Source organism: Indicator indicator, chromosome 28 (genome assembly GCF_027791375.1).
Source record: "Indicator indicator isolate 239-I01 chromosome 28, UM_Iind_1.1, whole genome shotgun sequence".
Taxonomy (NCBI): Eukaryota; Metazoa; Chordata; class Aves; order Piciformes; family Indicatoridae; genus Indicator; species Indicator indicator.
In genome coordinates, this window is record NC_072037.1 from 11,873,063 (window position 1) to 11,895,511 (window position 22,449).

The following is a 22,449-nucleotide window of genomic DNA, read 5'->3' on the forward strand; positions in this document are numbered from 1 at the left end:
ATTAGTTAGTTTTGGACGTCCCAAAGTCTCGCTGCGGCCGGCGGCGGCACCCGCACACCACACAGCCCCACTTTCCATCCACCTTCCCGGTGGCAGGACCGATGCCCTAGGCTTGGGAAAGTGAGAAATGGGCTCCCCAGAGCCGGCTGTAGCAGGGGTGGCTGGTTTCACCCATAGATATTTCCTTGAAAGGGGGCAGAGAGGCAAATCGCCACCACCGCCGCCGGAGCAGCCAGCCCCTGCCCGTACTCTCGGCTCAGTCCCGGGCGAGGCATGGGGAGCCGGGACCCTCCCCGAAGCCGGTCGTAGCAGGGATGGTTTCTCCCTACTCCTGTAGTTCCTGGGGAGGGGGTCGAGAGGCAAAGCCCGCCACGGGAGCGGTCAGTCCCCGCCCGTGCTCCCGGCTCGGTCCCGGGCAATGCTGGGGTGATACGGAGGCGGCAACGCTGCCCTTCGGCGGCACAAGGCAGGGAACGGCGGAGAGAGCCCCGCGGAGGAAGGGGTATCTTTGCCGGCATCCGTCCTACCAACTCTGCCTTTGCTTCTTGCATTCTTTATATGGAGTTTAAAAAAGGAGGGGAAGATCTCGGGTATATATATATTTATATATATATTTAGGGATGAGCGGGAGGCTGTAGCTTGCTAGCAGCCCCAGAGCTGGGATGGCTCCCTGCAGCCGCCCTACCTCACCCCCCCGTAGCCCGGTGGGTGCCGGTGGGGCTGCCCGGGAGGCCGGAGCTCACCGGGGCTGAGCAGCCCGGGGCAGAACACCGGGCAGCGGGGGCAGGGGCGGCGGGGGCTCGCTACCTCCCTGCAGTCCGTGGATAAGAATGCGGGGAACCAAGGGTCTCTGTAGGGCGGGAGGGGGAGCGCTGGGTCCCCGGTACAGGTAGAGAGCGGCGCCGGGGTCCAGGTTGGAGACCAAACTCTGCGGGTAGAAGTAGGGCGAGGGGAACATCCTCTGCAGGGCTGAGTAGTTGCCAGCCTCGGCCAGCAGCTCCAGGCCCACCGCCGTCTGCCTTTTCCACTTGGTCCTGGGGGGAGGACAAGCCGAGAGAGGGGGGGTCAAGGAGGGAGGGATGCTCCAAAAGGCGCTCCCGGGCTCTTTCTATCTTTTGCACACCCGTTTTCCGCTGGCTCTTTCCTTCTTTGCACGTTCCCCGTTCTCGGGCTCTTCTCTCCTTGTGCATCCCTAATCCCCGGGGTGATCCCCTCTGTAGGGATGGGAGGGACCAGCCCAGTGCGGGAGGGGGTCGTAGACCCCAATTAAAGGGCGAAGGGACTCCTCTCCTCGGTGTCCCCGCCGCAGCGGCCCAGTGTCTGCACACACGGCGACTCCTCGGAGGCACCGGAGCCAGTTCCCGACTGAGATCCGCTGGCGGGATGTGAAAAATCCCCCTGGTATCAACCGCGAGCAACATTTCAGTCCTTCCCTGGGGTGTAAACTCCAGATTGCAAACTGCGACCTGCGTGTGCCATCCCGCCTGTGCCATCCCGCGTGTGACACGGCGCCCCCCCCAGCCCCGCTGCTGAGCAAGGAAGATGCTGCTGCTGCTGCTCCAGCCCCAGGCCGCCGAGGCCCCATTTGGCCTCCTGGGCGTCCGGGACCCCCTCCCCGAGCCAGGGCTGCCGGGACTGGGCCGGGGCCACTCCAATGGCTGCAGGGGACCCGCGAGGGGACACGCGTGGAGCAGCGTCCCGAAGAATTCGTTTTCCATATATGTGTGGGCACATATTTGCATGGAATTTGCATACCCATAGGCATATATATATATATATATATATATATATATATACATATAGGTACGGGTCTGCGGGGGCGTGTGTGTGCAGGGTCCCATGGAAGAAGTCCCCGGCCCCAGAATCTCGCCCCCGACGGGACGGCTCCGGGAACGGGCGGCACCAGCCTGGCTCCAGCGTGTCCTTTCGGGAAGGATTTGGCAAGGGGCGTGGGGTGGTGTGAGCGCACAGCCCTCGCCACCCTAAACTCCCCCAAATCCCCACCGTGCCGATAAGTGGAGGAATTTTGCAGAGGGACTGGAATTGAACAGGGGGTGTTAAAAACCTGGGGTGAGAGCGGGGAGATGGGGCTGCAACAGGGGCTCCCTCGTTTTATGGCGCTGGTCGGGGCTGGGGAGGGGGGTGTCCGGATAAAGCCACCGAAGCCAGCCCCCGTCTCCACCCTTTTACAGATTTGTCGCTGAAGCGCTAAACCTATTTCCAGCAGTAAATTATTCATCATAATAATAATTGTGTAATTACTGTAAGGGGTGTTAATTATTGATGCCCAAAGCAGTAATTGGTATCTATTATTAATGGGCCGATGTGTTATGCTGTTGTGTTTAGCTGGAAAACCCTCTTTTGCATACCCGCATTGCCGGGGCTGAGGGGTACAGATTGCTCCCCCACCCCACCCCAAACCGGCCCTGCCTCTCGGCATCACTTTTCTCCACTTTACTTCGGGGTAAAAAGCCCCCGGGAAGGGGAGGAGCAGGAGGAGACCTCACCTCTCCTGGTGCCAGGGGGGCTGAGCGAGTGGTTGTGGGGTGCAAAAGCCCTGCCTGGTCTAGGGGTGCAGGGCCGGGGAGAAGAACAGGATGAGACCCCAAGGCGGTGGGCAGGAAGGAAGGGTGGGTTTTTACCTTCTATTCTGGTACCACGTTTTCACCTGCGTGTCGGTGAGGTTGAGGGACGCGGCCAGCTCCATCCTGTCCTGCACGCTCAGGTATTTTTGCCTCTCGAAGCTGCGCTCCAGCTGAGCCAACTGATGGTCGGTGAAGGCGGTGCGGGCTTTGCGCGGCTTTTTCAGCCGCACCGGGGGACTGTCCCGGGAGCTGGAGATCTCTCGGTCTCCTTCTTCTTTCACTGGGTCGAGAGGGAGGAAGAGAGGAGAGGTCAGGGCAGGAAGAGAAAGGGACAAAAGAGGAGGGTAACGCACCGCAGCCGTGAAGAGGAGCTAGGCTCAGGTACCCAGCCGCGCTCAGGGCGCATTTGCCTCGCAGCCCCGCAGATTTTAACCCACGGGACATACACGGGGGGCCCCGAGCCGGGCCCGGCCTTTCCCAGTCCCCAAGGCCCGGGAGCAGGGCTGTACCCCCAGGCTCCTGCCCAAACCATTCGCATCTCCTCAAGCCTCATTGCCTACGGGCAGGACCTTGCGCTGGGTTCATTCTCCAAAATCCAGCAGCTTTCTGTACGCTTGGGCATTTTCTTCCCCTTCTCTGCTTTTCTTTTTCCTTTTCCTATTTCCTTTTACTTTTTCTTTTCTTTTTCTTTCATTTTTTCCCCTCTTTCTCTCTCTTTTTCCCTCTCCTTCCCCCTCCCTTTTTTTCCCTTCCTTCTCTCCCCCCCCCCCCCCTTTTTTCTTTCTTTTAAAATTCAATCCCAATCCAAAATGAAACCTATAAGCCATATTTTTGGAGGGGAAAGTCACTGGGGAGATGCTGCTTCTTCCCCACCGCCCAGAAGCCTCCATCCTTCCGGGGGTGCTGCTGGAGCACAGAACAAACCTCCCTTCTGCAGGGCTCATAACGAAATACGGGAGAAGAGGCTCCTCAAATCCTTTATTTATCTTAAAACGCACCGAACAAGACGGGCCGGAGGTGGTTCGTTGGCTCCATCGGTACCTACGCGCGGGCGGAGGGACGTGGGAATTTACACCGCGAAATATTAGTGGGGAACATTTTCGAGCAGAAAAAAAATTAAAAGGTGGGGGAAAAGAAAATCAGATCCTTGTTTGTGTGTTGGTCTTTCGCGTCCTCCTGGAGAAGATTATGTAGAAACCAAGGCTCAGTTTATACAAATAGGTGGTGTTTGTTTTTTGGTTTTGTGGGGTTTGTTTTGTTGTTTGTTTGGTTTTTTTCCCGGAGGTTTATGTTAAATTTGGTGGTGGCAGAGGAAGGGCTGGAGCCGAACGCGAGCTGATTCCTCTCGGTAGGGAGACAATAATCCGGTTAATTGAGCCACCGGGGAGCGAAACCCTTCAACCAAAAATCCCCTCTCTGCCCGAGCCGAGAACGAGCCCTAAACCACAGGGACCCGGCTCCGGTTCCCAGGAAAAGCAGCAGCAGCGGCACTGCCCGGGAAGGGACCGGATCCGGACGGGGCAGGACGGGCGGGGGTGTCCGGGTCCCGGCTCTGCTCTCTCCGAGAAAGGCCCCAAACTTTGCGCTGAGTTTTTCCATCGGGTCCAGTCTCCAGCATCCCGGGGAGGGCAGATTTCCCCACCCCCCACCTCCGGGCTCATCCTCGGATCCTAAAAAGTTCTTGCTCTCCAAAGAGCGGCGGCTCCCCCCTAGGCTATTCTTACGGTACAAAAAACCCCCAACCCAAACAAACCCAAAAAACCCAAAACAACCCCAAAACAACACAACAAACAAACAAAAAATCCCAGCCTATAGCAAATACAGATATTAGGGTTTTAGACGTTTGATATGGGCCAAATCCTGCCTCAGCTTCTGCCATTTAGGCCTGTCCCCACAGCCCCTTTTTGCGGGGAAAACAGGGACGTTTTGCCCCGCAAAAAAATAAACAAAAAACTATATTCAAAGCAGGGGAAAAAAAAAAAAAGGATCGCGTTTGAATCCCTCCACCCCATCGAAGCGCTGGTTTTACCCTCGTTTAAACTATATTTTTCTCCCCATTTAAGATCCGTGTTTCCCTTATTTAAGACGTGTATGTACCCCCTCTCCCCATTTAAATTTTCTTCCCCCCCCTTGCATTTAAACTGTGTTTTCCTCCCATTCAAGCCGTTCCTCTCCCATTTAAGCTGTTCCTCCCCCATTAAAACTGTTTGCCATTATTTAAACTGTAATTTTCCCCATTTAAGCTGCTCCTCTCCCCGTTAAACTGTTCCGCCCCCCCAATTAAACTGTTTGCCCATTTCAGCTGTGTTTTCCCTATAATTTCAACTGGTTTTGGCCCCATTTCAGATGTTTATCCCCCATTCAAATTGTGTTTTCCCTTCATTTGAGCTGTGTTTTTACCCCATTTTAGCTTTGTGTGTCCCCCCCCTTATTTAAGCTGTTTCCCTTCCCTTTCAAGAAGTGTTTTCCCCTCTATTGAAGGTCTCTTCGACACCCCCCCCCTCCCCCCCCCCCCGCCCATTTAATCGGGGTTTGTACCGTGGCTGCCCTGTTCAGAGGCAGACGAGGAACCGATCTGGGCTGGAGTAAAGTTGTCGTGACCCCCTCCCAAAAAACAGACCCTCTGGCTTTTAGGGGGGGGTACAGCAAACCTGCGTTTCTTCTCCTCCCGCGCCCCTTTCGTATCTCGGCGATTTGTGGTGGAAGGCGAGAAAAGCTGATGGAATTCGGGGGCGAGTGGGATGCAAGAGGCGAAAACAAACCGCCAAGGTGGGAACTGAGGCTGGATTCGACCTCGGCCCTGCGGAACGTCGGGGCCGATCCCAGCCTTTTTCCCATGGCACTTCCAGCCTTTTTCCAAGCCCGGCACCGACCCGAGGATCTGTCCGTTCCCCCTCGCGCCATTCCCAGAGCCTCCAGCTGCCTTCGGAGCTCGTTTAGGGGAAGATTTCTCTCCCTGTGAGCGTAGTTCCAGCGCGGCGGCTCCGGGCCGCCCAAGGGTTCATTGCCAGTCGGGCTGGGGCTCGGCTTGTCCCATGCTTTTTCCAACCAGCCCTTCCAAATCCAGAGCCACATAGCCTCCGGTTCTCCCTTCGCCTTCCCCTAGCAAACACCCGGTAAACAATTTTCCTAGGTGAAAGTTTTTTTGCAGGGATGGGGGAGAAGTTACCCGCGATAAATTGCTCAGGGGGAGTATGGGGGGGAGGAAGAACCTACCCCAACATCCCTCCTCAGGGCTGTTCCTTGCCTCGTCCAGCCTGGATGCCGCAGGGGGAGGCCCGAAAGGGGTTGCGAGGCGCCCAGGATGTCGAAGCCCCCGGCCCGCGGCGAGCAGCGGCCGAATCCAGTCCTGCTCCCCGCCGGCCCAGGGGCTGCGGCCTGGGGCTCTCTGTCTGTCTGTCTGTCGTGCTCATTTGTAAACCATATCCAAAACAGTCATAGAAATAATATAAATAGAATCAAACCCCACCGACTTTCTTGTTCGTTTCTCGCCGGAGCAGGGTAAAAAGAATTTCCTCGGCCAATCCATAATTATTTTATTGTTTTTCTGACATTTTTCTTCCTTTTTTTTTTTTCCCCTGCAGAAATCCTGTCCCCGTTCTCCTCTCTCTTTTCACCGCGGATAGAAACGAATCAGCCACATCTTCCCCGCGGAAAACCAGCCCAGAGCATTCCCCGGGCGCGTTTGGCGAACACCGATCCCCCCTAACCCCTTCCACCGGGCCGAGCTCCACCAAACCCCAAAACCCCAAGTTTTCCCAAGTTGGTGCCGATCCCACGGTCGTTTTGGAGATGACCGATGCCGCGACCCCCCTAGCCACCTCCGTCACCGGGAGCGGGCTCCGCAGCGAGCTCCCCGTGCACCGGGAGGCTCCGGGAACGCCGGAGGATTTGGGTCCAGGCCGTGCAAATCCTCAGCGGGGTGAGAGCTTCTTACCTTTGTACTCCGAATCCGACGAAGAGCTGCTGGTGTTTTTTTCCATTTTCTCCCTAAAGTCCTCGCCGGGTTTGGTGGGGATCCTGCCCGCCGGCTCCTGCCCGCCGTGAGGTCCATTGGTGCTGGAGTAAGGGGCGCAGGCGGCCAAGGGCTTGCAGTCTGCCAGGATGTCTCTGATGAGGAAGGAGGAGGTGACGGTCCGGGACTGGGAGGGAGCCGAGACCTGCCCCGGCTGGAGGTGCGCATCCAGGCCCGGCCGCGGCCCCGCCGCCTCCAGGCACTCGCGGCCCGGTGAACGGGGTGAGGGACACCCGCTGCTGCCCTCCGAGCGGGGGCTCAGCTCCAGCGGGGACCGGCCGTCGCCCACCAGCGGGTCCCCTTTGGGCACGGCCGGGCTGCCGGCTCGGTGGGAGAGGATGGAGTCGATCCCAAAGCCGGTGGAGCCCTCCATGGCCCCCGCGAAGTGCCGGCGCTCACACGGGCATTGGCGGGGAGGGCGCGGCGGAAGCGGGTTGGTAACGATAATTAACAATAACAAGAGGAGGGAAAAAAAAAGAGGGGGGGGGGGGGGTAGTAAAAAAAGGTAAAAAATAATAAAAGAGCAAAGTTCAGGCTGGGATCCGGACAATTGCTGCAAGGCTCTCCGAGGCGTCGCGCATTAGATCCAGGGCTGTTCCGTCTTCAGCATCGCTCCCAGCTGCACTCACAGACAGACAGACAGGAAAGAGGGGGTGGGGGGTGGGGAGAGGGAGGCAGAGTCAAACTTTGGCCGCCAAGGAGGTGGGAGGGGGGGACGTGGACCCCAACCTCACCTTGGGTCCCGGCCCCTTAACCACCCTCTGCCCGGAGCGGTGGCGATGCGGAGCTTTGGGTGGGGATGGGGGGGCAGCCCAGGGGGGCTCCCAGCCGGAGGTGGGGAGGCAGCAATCGATAGTGAAGCTTCGCAGCGCCTTAACCACTTAATGATCCAGAAATCAATGGGGAAGGGCGAGGGGAGGGCGGAAGGGGTGGCCAGCTGTCGGGGCCGCCGAGAAGCCCCCCTTTCCCTGCCAGAACCTCGGACAGCGCCTGAGGGGGGAAACCGGAGTCACTCCAGAGCCTTCATCACCTAGACACCGCCCGTGAGCCAGAGTCACTCCGGAGCGCTCAGCACCTCGGACAGCGGCGAGAGCAGCGCCACCTCCCCGGGGGAGAGGGCAGAATAAGGGGCAAACTGGGGGGGAAAAAATGAAAAAATGAACTTGTGCCACTCCGGCTCGGGGACCTAGGCACCCCTCCCTCGTGTGAACGAGCCCATTGGCCGCGGGGCATTTTGGGGGTTGTCACTCCCCCGGCGGTGACACCTCGGAGCTTGATTAACGGGAATTAATTGCCGCCCGCAGCCTCGCGCTTTCCGGGCGGTTTCCGCCCTCTTTTGCAGTCATTATCCCGTTGACGGGGCTCGTAATGGGGTGATTAGCTGCGGGGGGCGGGGGTGGGGTGTCGAGGGGTTGCTGCTTTCTGCTCGCCTCCCCCCGCAGTTAACCCATCGGCCGATCCCTTCCAAGCAGGGAAAGTTTTGATCGGCGTAAAATTATAGAAAAAGAGGGGAGGAAAGGAAGATGAGAAAAGGAATATGAAAAGGAAAGGGGAAAGGAAATGCAAAATAAGAAAAAGAAAAGGAAAATAAGAAAAGGGAAAGGGAAAGGGAAAGGGAAAGGGAAAGGGAAAGGGAAAGGGAAAGGGAAAGGGAAAGGGAAAGGGAAAGGGAAAGGAAAAGGAAAAGGGAAAGGAAAAGGAAAAGGAAAAGGAAAAGGAAAAGGAAAAGGAAAAGGAAAAGGAAAAGGAAAAGGAAAAGGAAAAGGAAAAGGAAAAGGAAAAGGAAAAGGGAAAGGAAAAGGAAAAGGAAAAGGAAAAGGAAAAGGAAAAGGAAAAGGAAAAGGAAAAAAAGGAAAAGGAAAAAAAGGAAAAGGAAAAAAAGAAAAATGAAAAAGAAAAATACCAAAACTCTCCCCAAAGCAGAGGCGTCTGCTCCGAGGCCGAGGAGATAAGAATTTCGTTGAATCCCCTCGAACTCGACGGTGAACGAGCAGAAAGCTCCTTTAGCTCAGGCAGATGCGAGGCCACCAGGCATCGCCTCCCGCTCCTCCCGTTCTCCCAGCGGCAGTACCTACTGGTACAATTGGGAAGGGACCGAGCTCAGGGTGGATTTTTTTTCCTGCCGTCATTCCCGTTTTAAATAAAATCTCCGTGGCCCCAGCCCGAGCTGCCCGCCCTGCCCGTTTCTCCCGGAGACACCGAGTTTCCTCCCTCCCGCCCCGTCGGGAGGGTTTTGTTGTTGTGCATCCCCCAGGCTGGAGAGGGACCGGCTCTCGCAGGACTCCCACCTTCCTCCCGGGCGGACCGGCTCCTGCCTCCTCGAGGGGTTATTTAGGGGCTTTTCCTGGGGACAGAGCCTTTGCAAAGAAGACGAGAGAAATGTCTCCACCCGGGGGGTTGCAGGCGCCCCGCTTTGGAGCGCTGTCGCCGGTTATTTCTCAAATACTCGATCTCCTCTCTTCCCCACCTTTCCGGCCAGGCAGCTGCATCTTGTTCCTCTTCCAAAGCCGCCCTTGGCCGGCAGCTTGGAGGCGATCAAGAAGGGGAGAGCCCCCCTCTCCAGCCCCCGGGAAGCCCGGCTGCCAGCTGTCGGGCAGCGGCACAGACAGGGCCCCAGCACCTCCTGCCCTCGGCGCTGCAGGCTCGGGGCCGGCTGGGATCGGGGCAGCGGAACAAAAGAGCGTGAACGGGGAGGATCAACCCAGGGACAAAACTAGCATCGGCCCCGGGACCAGCCTGTCCCCATCCTGGGGGCTGCTTGTCCTCTGTCGCTGGGTGAAGGGTCTCTGCTCTGCCCCTTCTCCCTCCCAGCACAGAGGTGCTCCCCTTGTGCCAGGGACCAGGAGTCAGGCTGAAGGGTCCTGGTCTGCCGGGGGTGGGTTCTGCAACATCCATCTCCCTACGTGGGGCTGGGCTAAGCACTGCTTTGGACTGTACCAGAGCAATAGATGTGCAGGAACTGGTCCCCGTGAGAAATGAGGCAGAGATCCCTGTGGGGAGCTCTTTGTAGTGTGACTGTGCTGGCTCCTGGATGTTGGTGGCTTCCCTGTTCAACCAGTGAGACCCCAATTTTGGATGGAGATTGGCACTGGGATCAGAAGTAGCACTGAGCTTGTGTTTGGGACCAGGAGTGGGACCAGAAGAGGGAGTAGGGCAGAGAGTGTGTTTGAAGTCAGGATTTGGATTAGCAGTACAGGGGTAGGTTTGGGTCTGCTGCTCAGTTTCCTTCTCTCTAATCAAACCCCTGCCTTTGAAGGAGTTTCTGGATCAGACTCACTCTCTGATGTTGTGCAAGATTTTGGGGGGCTAAGTGTGTAGGATCCAATCCTCATCCTTGAGCAGACACCATTCTGTGCCATCCCCAGCTGAGGCCCTGGGGACAGAGGCTGTCACTCCTAGGACATATTCTGTGCATTCAGCATCCACTTGCTACTTGTGTCCTAATGTCAGCGTGCCAGACATTAATTATTATGAATTATTAATATTATTATTAAGTCATTTCAGAACTAGACTCCCCCAGACAGAAACGTGCCATATCCTGCCCATATGTGGTGTCCCTCTGCATCCCTGACCACTGCACTAGTGGGGTGTAAATGACTGCTCTGTGGCTCCCAGCACAGGGTAGGAAATCCCACGTAGAGCCCACCAAGCAGCACAGCTCTGTCCTCCCTGGCTCTGCTTGCCCTGAACCCTCATTTTCTGCACAGTGCCAGTTCACAGACACACAGACATGCACTGGATGAGAAGAGAGCCCTGATGCCAGCTGCATTTCCAGCCACCTCCTCACAAGCCCCAGTCCCACTCCAGGGCTGACTCTAAGGGCTCTGACAGCTTTGGGAGCTGCTGAGCATCACCTTGCTGGGTGCTGCTGGTGGGCATGGTTAGACTCTCCTGGCACCACTCACCAGTGTGGCTTTGAGGCCATGGGGCAGGGTTGCCCCCGGGCATTCCCTGAGGTTTGGGGCTGGCGGAACCTCCACAGCTGAGTTCCAGCTGTGGGGATGAAGTTGTTGAGCTGTGATAATGGCTGCAGCAATTCTGGAAATATCTGCTGGTGGAGTGCTGAGCAGTACCCTGAGAGGGTCTGGTTTAGAGAGGAAGATTCCCACAGCCTCTGTGGTACTTCATGCCCACTGGGTGCCCGGGAAGGCTGTACCCAGACAGGCAGGCAGGGGAATGCTCAACCCCGACAGGCTGCGGGGGCATGCTCCGGTAAGGAGCAGGATCTGTTCTCATGGGAGAGAGAGGGGCAGAGCCGGGGGGGGAGACGGCAGAAGTGGGAGGGAGGCAGTCAGTTGGGGGTGTCAGTGACCGGGAGGAGCAGGGCCCGGCCGTGGGGCTCCCGCGGCAGCATTCAAAGCCCCTTTGCCAGTGGGTGTCACTGCAGGACAAGGAGCGTCCGGCGGCGGAGGGCGGCCGGGGTTTGGGGGTGAGGGGTGGTAGGGGGTTCGGGACCCTGCCACCGGATTCCACCTCCCGGGGCAGGGGGGAGCGGAGCAGGAGGTCCATGGTCGTGCCCCCCATGATGATCTCGGCCACGGGCTGGGGGCGGTGGGGAGCGGGGTCTGTGGTGGGGATGAATCGGAGGTGGCATCTCTGTGGGGGACACAGAGGGGCTCAGGGCAAAGGTGACCCTTCCCCAGGTGGGGGGCAGGTGCACGGGCAGTGGATGCCCTGTGTTCCCACCCAACCACCCACTCGAGCTGCAAGACTTGGCCATCTGGGGCATTTTGGGGCATGACTCTGCCCAGGATTTGGGGTGCAGTGAGGCAGCTCTGTCACCTACCAGCCCCACTGAACAGTGTCTTCTGGATGCACTTCCTCTTGTTGAAAAGCTGTTGCTTTTTGGGTCTCTTTACTGGCTTTCAAACCTGTTGTGAATCATCAGGTCTGTGTGGGCTTGGTTCCCATCATGTTCCTTTGCTAGCCCTTTTCCTCCTCTGCAGATGTCTCCTTGCCTGTGAACACCCCAAGGACCCAAGCAGTTGCTGCAGGTGGACACAGATGTGTGGCTGGACCGAGAGCTGGATGTAGCTCCCAGCAGGCAGCTGGGCAAGCCTCGTGCCATGCTTGGCTTTCTGACACTCACACACTCACAACCAGGGCCATTTTGAGCAGGACAGGTCGTTCAAGCCCAGCTTCCTCCCTCCCTGGGGAGGAGGGAAAGGTCTCTGGTTATAATCCAGGAGGAGGTGGATTAGAAGGGGTGCTGAGGCCATCCTGGGCTGAGGTCTCCAAGTGCCAACAGGGTGATGGATGTGAGAACTGAGAGCTAACACTGAATTTAAATACCTGCTGCAATCTGAGAGCAGTAGATATGAGGAGCAGGCAACACAGGAGTAATGAATTGCTCCTCTAGCAGGCTTGGAGATGCACAGTTCAAGCACTCACAGTTATTACCAAGTGGCATTTTCTTAAGGTGAAATGTCCTGTTGGGAGGAGATGGAATTTAAATGTGTTGGTACCTGCCTGAGCCTCTGCTGTCACCTGTTGGTGACCAAGCCAAGGTTTGAGTGCTGTGTTGAGTTGGTGGAGTTTGAGTTTGTTCAGCCACTGCTTGGAGAGGCTCAGCCCCGAGGGATGCCAGCAGCTATTTGAAGGTGAGCGTGGAAAGGGCTGAAGCCATCTTCAAGGGAAGGCATCACACTGCGGTGAGGCCTCAACTTGGCAGCCTGCTTAAAGCAGCTGTTTGGATGCCCTCACACAGGGAAGAGCTTTGCTGAATCAGGCAATGATGGGAAGCTGCTTTGGCAAGGAAATGAGCAGGCCTGATGGATTGTGAGACATTACAGACTTGATATCGACTGGGGCAGGGCTGGGTTTAATATTTGCTCAGCACAGGCAGTGAAGGGGACTCCTGCATTCCCCCTAGTGTGGCCACTGCCCTGCTGCTGGTGTGACCACTGCCCTGCTGCTAGTGTGGCCACTGCCCTGCTCCTGGTGTGACCACTGCTCTGCTGCTGGTGTGACCACTGCCCTGCTGCTGGTGTGACCACTGCTCTGCTGCTGGTGTGACCACTGCCCTGCTGCTGGTGTGACCACTGCCCTGCTGCTGGTGTGACCACTGCTCTGCTGCTAGTGTGACCACTGCCCTGCTGCTGGTGTGACCACTGCCCTGCTTCTGGTGTGACCACTGCTCTGCTCCTGGTGTGGCCACTGCCCTGCTGCTAGTGTGACCACTGCCCTGCTGCTAGTGTGACCACTGCTCTGCTCCTGGTGTGACCACTGCTCTGCTCCTGGTGTGACCACTGCTCTGCTGCTAGTGTGACCACTGCCCTGCTGCTGGTGTGACCACTGCCCTGCTGCTGGTGTGACCACTGCCCTGCTCCTGGTGTGGCCACTGCTCTGCTGCTGGTGTGACCACTGCTCTGCTCCTGGTGTGACCACTGCCCTGCTGCTGGTGTGGCCACTGCCCTGCTCCTGGTGTGACCACTGCCCTGCTGCTGGTGTGACCACTGCCCTGCTGCTGGTGTGACCACTGCCCTGCTGCTGGTGTGACCACTGCTCTGCTGCTAGTGTGACCACTGCCCTGCTGCTGGTGTGACCACTGCCCTGCTCCTGGTGTGACCACTGCTCTGCTGCTGGTGTGACCACTGCTCTGCTCCTGGTGTGACCACTGCCCTGCTGCTGGTGTGGCCACTGCCCTGCTCCTGGTGTGACCACTGCCCTGCTGCTGGTGTGACCACTGCCCTGCTTCTGGTGTGACCACTGCTCTGCTGCTAGTGTGACCACTGCTCTGCTCCTGGTGTGGCCACTGCCCTGCTGCTAGTGTGACCACTGCCCTGCTGCTGGTGTGACCACTGCCCTGCTGCTAGTGTGACCACTGCTCTGCTCCTGGTGTGACCACTGCTCTGCTGCTGGTGTGACCACTGCCCTGCTGCTGGTGTGGCCACTGCCCTGCTGCTGATGTGGGTGTCAGACCTTCAGTGCAGTGAGAATCATGGTGGTCAGGCTGGGTGAGGTGGTGCACATCTAACACAAAGCAATGAGCAGGCTGGCAGAGAGAGTCATTCTTGACCTGTTTTATGATTTATTTGGTTATATCTACATCAACATGGCAATTGAAACCCAGAGTGATGGCCTGTGGCCATTGCAGGGTCTGGGGGCTGTCGTGCCCAGCACAGTGCTGTGGTCCTCACTGCCTGGATGCTGTGGGGAAGAGGACAACGTATCACCTCTCAGTGGGAGGCACTGGCTGCCTTTTTATGAGCATCACGGACTGGAAAAGTGCTGAGATGAGGCCCAACCTGCAAGGATAGGAGCAGACAGAGGGGTGGTTACAAGCAGCTGGAGAAAATGGGTGGCAGCACAGAGAAGAGCCTGCAGGGATTTGCCTGTTTGTGAGATGTTGCTGCAGGTGAAGTTAAACATTTAACTTGCTTGAAATGAGGACTCGTTTTCTGACTGACTTCAGGAGATGTGTGTGGATGTCTTCATGTATGGAATGGGCTTACCAGAGGGGCCCAGGGGCTCTACCTGCCCCAGCACCATCCTTGTGCCATCCATCTGCCTAGTGTGGGTGTATGGAGCTGCTTCCTGCTTCCCCTGCCTGCTCAGGCTGGCTGAGTGTCAGGGTTTGCATGTGAAGCCACAGCAGTCCCTGCCCTGGAAAGCTTGCAGTGATCTCATTCCTCAATGCAAACAAAGCCTTGATCCAGGGAAAGGTATTCTGGTGCTTAAATAGGCATCTGAATCTTTAACTCCAGACAGTTGTTTCTGGCTGATTGGGCTTTTACAGGAGCAGCAGCAGTGACATAATCCCTCTGCACCAGGAAAAGATGTGGGAGGCAGGACCAAGGGCTGCTAAAGTAGGTGAGTAACCCCTGGAGCTGGCAGGGAAAATCCTGAGCTGGGCTAATTTCAGCCTGCCATTGAAGATGGAGGAGTTGTTCCCTCAGAGCTGGAATTGTTAGGAAAACCCAGTGCCTGCTGGTAAGGGACAGCTGAGCTGCTTCTCCTGAATGTGCCTCTTGAAGAGTCCCATGGAGGCTGTAAGGATGCTGAGGGGCCTGGAGCATCTCTGTGAGGAGGAAAGGCTGAGAGCCCTGGGGCTGGTGAGCCTAAAGAGCAGTCCCAGAGGGGATCTGAGCAATGCTCAGCAAGAGGTAGAGAGTGGGAGGCAAGAGGATGGAGCCAGACTCTTCTCAGTAGTGCCCAGTGGCTGGGGGCAATGGGCATGACCTGGATCACAGGAGGTTCCATCTGAAAGTTCTTCAGTGTGAGAACTTCCAACCCCCCTGGCCATTGTGATCCTGGGCAAGCTGCTGTGGGCAACCCTGCTTTAGCAGGCAGGTTGGACTGGATGATCTCCAGAGGTCCTTTCCAACCTCTCCATTCTGATGTTCCCCATCAGCCCTTGCTCACCAGTGCTGAGAACTGAGCAGAGGGATATTTGTGCCTGGGCTTGGGCTGAAGCTGCAGAGGAGCAAACAGCAGCTTGGTGAGAAATGTCCTACTGTCACAACTGGCAGTAATTGAAGTTAGCAGAGCCTTGATAAAGTTGAGGGATGCCAGCTTTTGTCCTCAGCATGAGTAAGTGGGAAGCACCAGGTGTAGGACAGGGCCAAGTGCTAGTTTAAAGGCTGAGAAACCCTCTCTTAACAAGAGCCAGTAATTAGAGTCAAGATAAGGGTGCCCTTGGGTCAAAGGTCTTCCTATGATGGAGCTTGGTGTTGAGGAGTCAATGCCAGTGATAAATCCTCTGCTCTGATTCTTCTAATTCATATTTTAAATGAAGAACCAAAAGGTACCTCCTCCAGAGACAGCTGATGATCTTTAGCATCGCTCTGAGGTTTTTGTGTGCCAGGATTTTGGCTGAGTTCTGGTTTTGGAGCATTGGCTGTAGCAGGAGAGGACTAGAGTTTGGAGGCACTACCTTGGTGGCTTTCCTTGCAGGGTGATGGAGCTGCAGTGGGTTTCAGCTGCTGATCAGAAGCTATGTTCTGCTCTTGTTCATTGCATTTGTTACTGACAGACTAAACCCTGCAGGACACTTGCAGCTGGGATTTGTAATGTCAGAACTTGCTTCAAAGAATTAGAGGGGCATTGAAACCCCCTCACCACTCTTCAAAGTACATTTGGGGGTAATTTTCATTTGGGTTCCTCAGCTGTGATCATGTCAACAACCACTTCTCAAGTGTTAGTAGCACCACCTGAGTGGTGAGAGCAGAAGCAGGTGTGTTCTGAGGAGCTAATAAATTTCCTGTGTGAGACAGGAAGGCTTTGCTGGTCCAGGGCAGGCACAGCTCCCCTGGTGGCATCTGAGCAGGTACCCCAGAGGTCAACCAAGGTTTTGTGAGTGCTGATGGGCTTGTTGAGGTGGGTGCTGGGGTGTGGGTGCTGTAGCTGCTGGGTACTTGAGAGCCTGGATCCTTCCAGGGCAGGAGGAGAGCCTGGTGCTGTTCACCTGCTTTTCAGCCTTTTCATGGGCTCCTTCTCAACACCTCCTACAAACCATCACAAACCATTTTATCCATCCATGATAACTCAAACCTCCCCCTAGGAGCCCAGCTGGGGTATTTTTTTGCCAGGAGGTGAGGATGGACTAAACCCCGGTGCTGTGTCTGTAGGTGTTTTTCCAGGGGGTGAGAAGGGAACAAACCCCAGTGCTGTGTCTGTAGGTGTTTTTCCAGGGGGTGAGGAGGGAACAAACCCCAGTGCTGTGTCTGTAGGTGTTTTTCCAGGGGGTGAGGAGGGAACAAACCCCAATGCTGTTTCTGTAGGTGTTTTTTCCAGGAGGTGAGGAGGGAATAAACCCCAGTACTGTGGCTGTAGGTGTGTTTTCCAGGGGGTGAGGAGGGACTAAACCCCAGTGCTGTGGCTGTAGGTGTTTTTTTCCAGGGGGTGAGGAGGGACTAAACCCCAGTGCCGTGCCTGTAGGTGTTTTTTTCCAGGGGGTGAGGAGGGACTAAACCCCAGTGCCATGCCTGTAGGTGTTTTTTTCCAGGGGGTGAGGAGGGACTAAACCCCAGTGCCATGCCTGTAGGTGTTTTTTTCCAGGGGGTGAGGAGGGACTAAACCCCAGTGCCATGCCTGTAGGTGTTTTTTTCCGGGGGTGAGGATGGACTAAACCCCAGTGTCGTGTTTGTAGCTATTTTTCCGGGTGAGGAGGAGGGAATAAACCCCAGAGCCGGGCAGGGTGCAGCCAGGGCTGCAGGTCTCAAGGAGCATCCCCACGCCGGCTCCCGGGCTCGCTGGCATCGAGATGCAAATGATGTCGGCGAAGCCACGGCTTGTAAAGCTTGACAGAAAATAATGAGAAACACTAAATCTTTTATAAGGTCAACACTCAAGCAGCTGTCAAACAAGAAAAGAATTTAGCGAAAGATCCACACACACACACACGAAAAAAAAAAAACACCCAACTTCCATCGCCTCATTAAATCCAACAGGGCCGGGGCCCGGCGTGGGGAAGGAGGCACCGGGGCGCCTCCGTTTTGTGTCAGTAATTTGCGGCGGAGGAAGGGCGAAGATGAACCAAGCCGACGCCGAAGGGGCCTTGGGGGAGGCTGGGGAATCGTTAGTGCGCCAGGAGCGGCCTCGGCTCCTAATTGGAAGCATTGGGCATTATCAACGGAGGATTTGCCTCGGCTCCCTGACAGCTCTCTAGGCCTGGAATGATAGCCCACTTGTCAGTGTAAAAGACCATTAAAAACAAACCATTTTGATTTAATTGGAGGCGGTGTGCTGGGGGGCCCAGGTGAGCTGCTTCATCAGCCCGTGTTGGCTGCTGATGCCTTTTTCCCCCTGTATTGATGGCTTGGGTTTGGTTTTCTTTTTTTATTCTTATTATTTTTTTTTCTTATTACTTTTTTCTTTCCCTCCTCCCCTTCAAAAACTGTCTAGGAAAGAGAAAGAGGTGCTGAAAGATCCTTCAGAGCCGTGCTGAGAGTGGCTTTCAATAGGGTTGTCAACAAATGGCATGACAAGTTGGGGAGAGAGAGGCACAGGTGCTTTTAAAACAGACATTACCCTGGCCAAGATGAGCTGCACTCTGAGGTGCCTGCTGGATGATGAGGGTTGCAATTCCTGGGGCTTTTCCTACCAGTCATGGCTTTAACTGGATGTTAAATGGATGTTGCTGCCAGGCATGTCTTTAGCTGGTTTAATAAATGGGGTTGGTGTCTATCACCTCAGTTTTTCTAATTCTGAGAAGCACAGGATCACAGAAGGGTAGGGGTTGGAAGTGATCTCTGAAGATCAAGTCCAAACCCCCTGCCAGAGCAGGGTCACCTATAGCAGGTTGCCCAGGATCACAATGTCCAGACAGGTTTTGAAAGTCTCCAAGGAGCAGGGATGGCAGAGGCAGGACCTCCAAGAGGGGAGGGCTTCAGAGAGCTGCCTCTGTTGTAGGGGAGGAGGAACTTGGTGGGAGAAAGAGGAAACAAGGGAGAGGGAGTTGGGAGGATAGAGAATAATGGCAGGTGGGAAGAGAGATGGAAGGATACATCCAGACAGGCCTTGAAGGTCTCCAGAGACAGACTCCACCACCTCTCTGGGCAGCCTGCTCCAGTGCTCTGCCACCCTCAAAGTAAAGAAGTTCCTTCTCCGGTTTAGATGGAACTTCCTATGCTCAAGTTGATGCCCATTATGTCTTGTCCTGTCACTGGGGACCACTGCCACTTGATCTGGGCTGTAATAGTGAGAATGAAGGAGAATTGACCCACTGGAGATGTAACCTAGTGTGTCCCCACCATGTCAGGTGTCCTGAAGTCAGTCCCAGAGCTGGCAGCTTTCGTGCTGACTTCATAGAACCATAGATTGGTGAGGGTTGAAAGGGACCTCTGGGGGTCACCTAGTCCAACCTCCCTGCTGATGTGTCTCTGAGATTTGAATCCTGAGCCTTTGCATGCCAAGCAAGAGTTTTACTTCAAATTAAGGTGTGTCTTGGTGAACAGCATCTCTGCAGAAGGCAGAACAGGTCCATGAAAGAAACCCCAAGTCCATTTAATATGCAGTTCTGTGGACTTATGTATGAAGCTGTAGGTAGCAGTGGCAGGTGCCCACCTGTGACCCAGCACAGCATGAGTGATGTTACTCTGTGGGGCTCCAAACACCCCAGATCTGTCCCTTCATGGGTGAATATCTCCAGAACAGGGGACACTGGCTATCACTCGTTTCTTGTGCTGCCTTTGGACACCAGGGCTTGGATGTACTGGTGAGGCCACACCTAGAATACTGGGGTCAGTTTTGGGTCCCTCAGGACACTGAGGAGCTGGAGCATGTCCAGAGAAGAGCAACAAAGCTGGGGAAGGGTCTGGGGAACAGGTCTGGTGAGGAGCAGCTGAGGGAGCTGGGGGTGTTTAGTCTGGAGGAGAAAAAGGAGGCTGAGAGGAGACCTCATTGCTCTCTGCAGCTCCCTGAAAGGAGGTTGAAGCCAGGTGGGTGTTGGTCTCATCTCCCTAGTATCAGGTGATAGAAGGAGAGGAAATGGCCTCAAATTGTACCAGGGGAGGGTTAGGTTGGAAAATGGGAACAATTTCTTTGCTGCAAGAGTGGTCAGGGATTGGAACAGGCTGCCCAGAGAGGTGGTGGAGTCCCCATCCCTGAAGATGTTCAAGAAACCTGGGGCCATGGCACTAGGGACCATGGTTTAGTGGCCATGGTGGTGTTGGGTTGAGTGTTGGACTTGATCTTGGAGGCCTTTGCCAACCAAAACAATTCAATGATTCTTCCATGAGCAAGTTAAACCTTTGGGATGGTAGGAAATCAACATGTAGAAGGTTATTTCAGCAGAGATTTTTTGGCTTTCCTGACAAGCCAACAGCACTACAGGAGCTGTGTTGTCAGTTCAGCTTCTCAGACAAAAAAAAAAAAAAAGAAAAGAAATAAAAATAGAGGTAAGGCATTAAAAAAAAAATACAGAACATTCCTGTTCCTGTGTGCTAAACCTCAACTGTTAATTCTGATGAAGGATCAGGCTGCCAGCAGATAATCAGATCCCTGGTGAGAATCAAATTCAGGAGCCCAGAATTTTCCGGCAAAGTTTCTTGTTGGGTTTATTTATTTATTTACTTCTCTTTCCCCATCCAGTGGGGATTCCTCTAATTACTTTCAGTGGAAATTTTACCTGACAGAGCTTTCCCAGGTAGTGCAAGGAGGATGTGGGGAGATGCTCAGGCGTTGACAGAGCCTTTGATTTTTGTGCCAGGTTGCAAATTAAGTCTTTTGCCAAAGGTACCTGAGCAGTTGCTCGTCAATTGCTTATCGCTTATTCATATCGCAGCTCGTTTCATCTGCTGGGGAAGGCAGCAAACAGTGACAAAAGTGGTGTCCAAACTTGCTGAATTCATCTTTTTTAGTGTTGTTTCCTCCTCTTCTTTGGGCCAGTAAGCAGAGTTGCCGACCCTGGAGGAGGTGAAGTTGCCAGCCTTGGAAGAGGCAAAGTCACTGACCCAGCAGGAAGCCAACCTGCTGTCCCTGGAGGTGTTGAAAAGATGCATGGAGGGAATGGGTTTAAGTTGGAAGAAGGTGGATTTAGATTGGAGATGAGGAAGAAATTCTGTGCAGTGAGGGTGCTGAGACACTGGAACTGGTTGCCCAGGGAGGTTGTGGATGCCACCTCCCTGGAGGTGTGCAAGGCCAGGTGGGATGAGGCCTTGAGCAAGCTGGGCTGGTTGGAGATGTCCCTGCCCATGGCACAGGGGTTGAAACTGGATGATCTTTACTGTCCCTTGTCCCTCCTTCCTGGATGCTGCTCATGGGAAGGAAGGGAAGAAGAGGGAAGGCAGAAAGAGGAGAAGAAAAGACTTGGGGAGGTTTGAGAGCCATGGCTGCGGGAGGAACCCAAGCACAGTCGTGGATGAAAGGTGAGGGAAAGCAGGAAGCAAAACACAGGCTGAAAAATGAATAGTGATGGCAAGGTCTGGGGTGAGAGGAGCTGCAAAGAGGAGGCTTGCCCCAGTATCTCGTGTGACTTCCACAAGCTGTTTAACAGCGATCGGTCATGTTCCCTGCCTGACACCAGCCGCCGCAGCAGCAGCTCTGTGCTGACAGGCAGCAGGGATAAATGATTACTGGCATATGCTAATCGGACAGTCCTAGGCAGGGCAGGAGAGGAATACATCAAGGTGGTGCAGAAAACATTTCTTGGTCAAAACTCTCCAACTTGTACAACCAAATTAGCTTCAGGAAGTCGCAAGATTTTGTCTTTGGTTTAAACCATGGTTAAAAATCAACAGCGTGGGGGGGAAAAAAAATCCCAACCCATCAGAACAAGGGCTGGGGTGGAGGGCTGAGAGGCTCTTTGCAGTGGGTTCTATCAATCAGAGAATCACTGAATGGTAGGGCTTGGAAGGGACCTCTGGAGATCCAATCCTGCGGCCAGAGCAGGATCAGTCAGGGCAGGTCACACAAGAACACATCCAGACAAGGCTTAAAACTCTCCAGAGAAGGAGACTCCACAACCTCTCTGGGAAGCCTGCTCCAGGGCTCCAGCACCCTCACATCAAAGAAGTTTTTCCTCATGTTGGGGTAGAACTTCCTGGGTGCCAGATATGCTTTTGGCCATGCAAACTCCCTGCAGGGTTGCAGTGCTTGCAGGCTTTCTGGTGTCTCCTCTCCATGCTGCATGCCCAACTCCTTTCCCTTCCTTCCTAAGACAGCCCCTAGCTCTTTGCTTGATGTTTCCCTGCAATTTACATCCCAAACAAAGCTGTCAGAATTCAAGCAAGTGTCCCAGAGCACAGCAGGATGTGTGGATGAATTCAGGGAGATGTTTAGATCTCATTGCTAGAACAAGAGATCTTCACCTTGTCTATTTTTTGGATCAGTTAAGGAGGACCCATCTGGAGCCTGCCTAGGCTCTATGCTCTGTTCCAGGGTGAATATTATCAGCCAGGTAGGTCAGCAACATCTCAAGAATGTAGGCTTTCTGGAAAGAGTCATAGAATTGTTTTGGTTGGAGAAGACCTCCAAGATTGAGTCCAACTTTCAACCCAGCACCACTCTGGCCATTAAACTATGTCCTAAAGTGCCATGGCCACAGATTTCTTGAACACCTCCAGGGGTGGAGACTCTACCACCTCCCTGGGCAGCCTGTTCCAATCCCTGACCTCTCTTGCAGCAAAGAAATTGTTCCTAATCTCCAGCCTAACCCTCCCCTGGCGAAACTTCAGGATATTTCTTCTTGTCCTATCACCTGATAGAACCTGAAAGTTCTAAATTTTGGGGTGGAAATGGTTCTTGAAACCTCTGGCATGGTTTGAATTGGTTATGGTGTGAGGTGACAAAATACCAGGCTGCCAAGATGCAGGTTTGAGTAGGGTAGTTGTGGGGCTACCAGTGGAGAGCAAAGGCCACCCCCCTGCTAACAAGGAGATATAAAAAAGATGCTCATCATCTCCTGAGCTCCTGAAGTGCACACAAGTTAGAAAAGAAGTCATTAAGCTCTTATCTGGGCAGCTGCTGCCTCTCTGCCAGGGCTTATGGCTGCAAAACATCCCACACTGAGGTCCCAAAGGAGTTGATGGCTGAACTCATCCACAGCAGGACCGTTTTTGAGGTGTGGGTCTCATGGAGCTCCAAGTTCAGATCCTTGTGTCTACCTTCCTTGTGTTCTAAGGGTGTGGGCAAGGTTAGGTGATGTACTTGAGTCCAGCCAGGTGCTCCCTACCTTCTCCAAACGGGGCAGGTGCCAGAAGGACTCCTCCTTTGCAGGCTCTGGCTCCCTCCTCAGCAGCGTGGTGCGGGTCTCACGTACTTTGTCTTTCTGTAACCAAAAGCGAAAAGGAAAGGGCTGGAAGGGCTGCCCAGAGACTGCCTCAGGCTGCTGTCACACTGGGCTGGAACAAGGCTAAAGGTCACTGTGGACTGATGATCACAAGTGGCTGATCTGGGTAGTTTTTCGTG

General features: G+C 54.8%; 2 protein-coding genes across 2 annotated transcripts in view; both read right to left on the reverse strand.

The window, feature by feature from the left end:
• Nucleotides 1-739: 739 nt before the first annotated feature.
• On the reverse strand, nt 740-6,973 carry BARHL1 (BarH like homeobox 1). Its single transcript, XM_054393531.1, has 3 exons — nt 6,523-6,973; nt 2,643-2,865; nt 740-1,034 (listed from the first exon to the last, which is right to left on the reverse strand). The coding sequence occupies exons 1-3, from the start codon at nt 6,971-6,973 to the stop codon at nt 740-742; spliced, it is 969 nt and encodes a 322-aa protein (XP_054249506.1).
• A 6,805-nt stretch (nt 6,974-13,778) lies between these two features.
• Nucleotides 13,779-22,449, reverse strand: part of CFAP77 (cilia and flagella associated protein 77) — a 66,607-nt gene continuing 57,936 nt past the window's right edge. The window contains exons 6-7 of the mRNA XM_054393260.1: nt 22,214-22,309; nt 13,779-13,847 (exon numbers count right to left, since the gene is read on the reverse strand). Coding sequence (XP_054249235.1) covers nt 13,779-13,847; nt 22,214-22,309 — 165 coding nt within the window. The remainder of the gene's footprint in view (nt 13,848-22,213; nt 22,310-22,449) is intronic.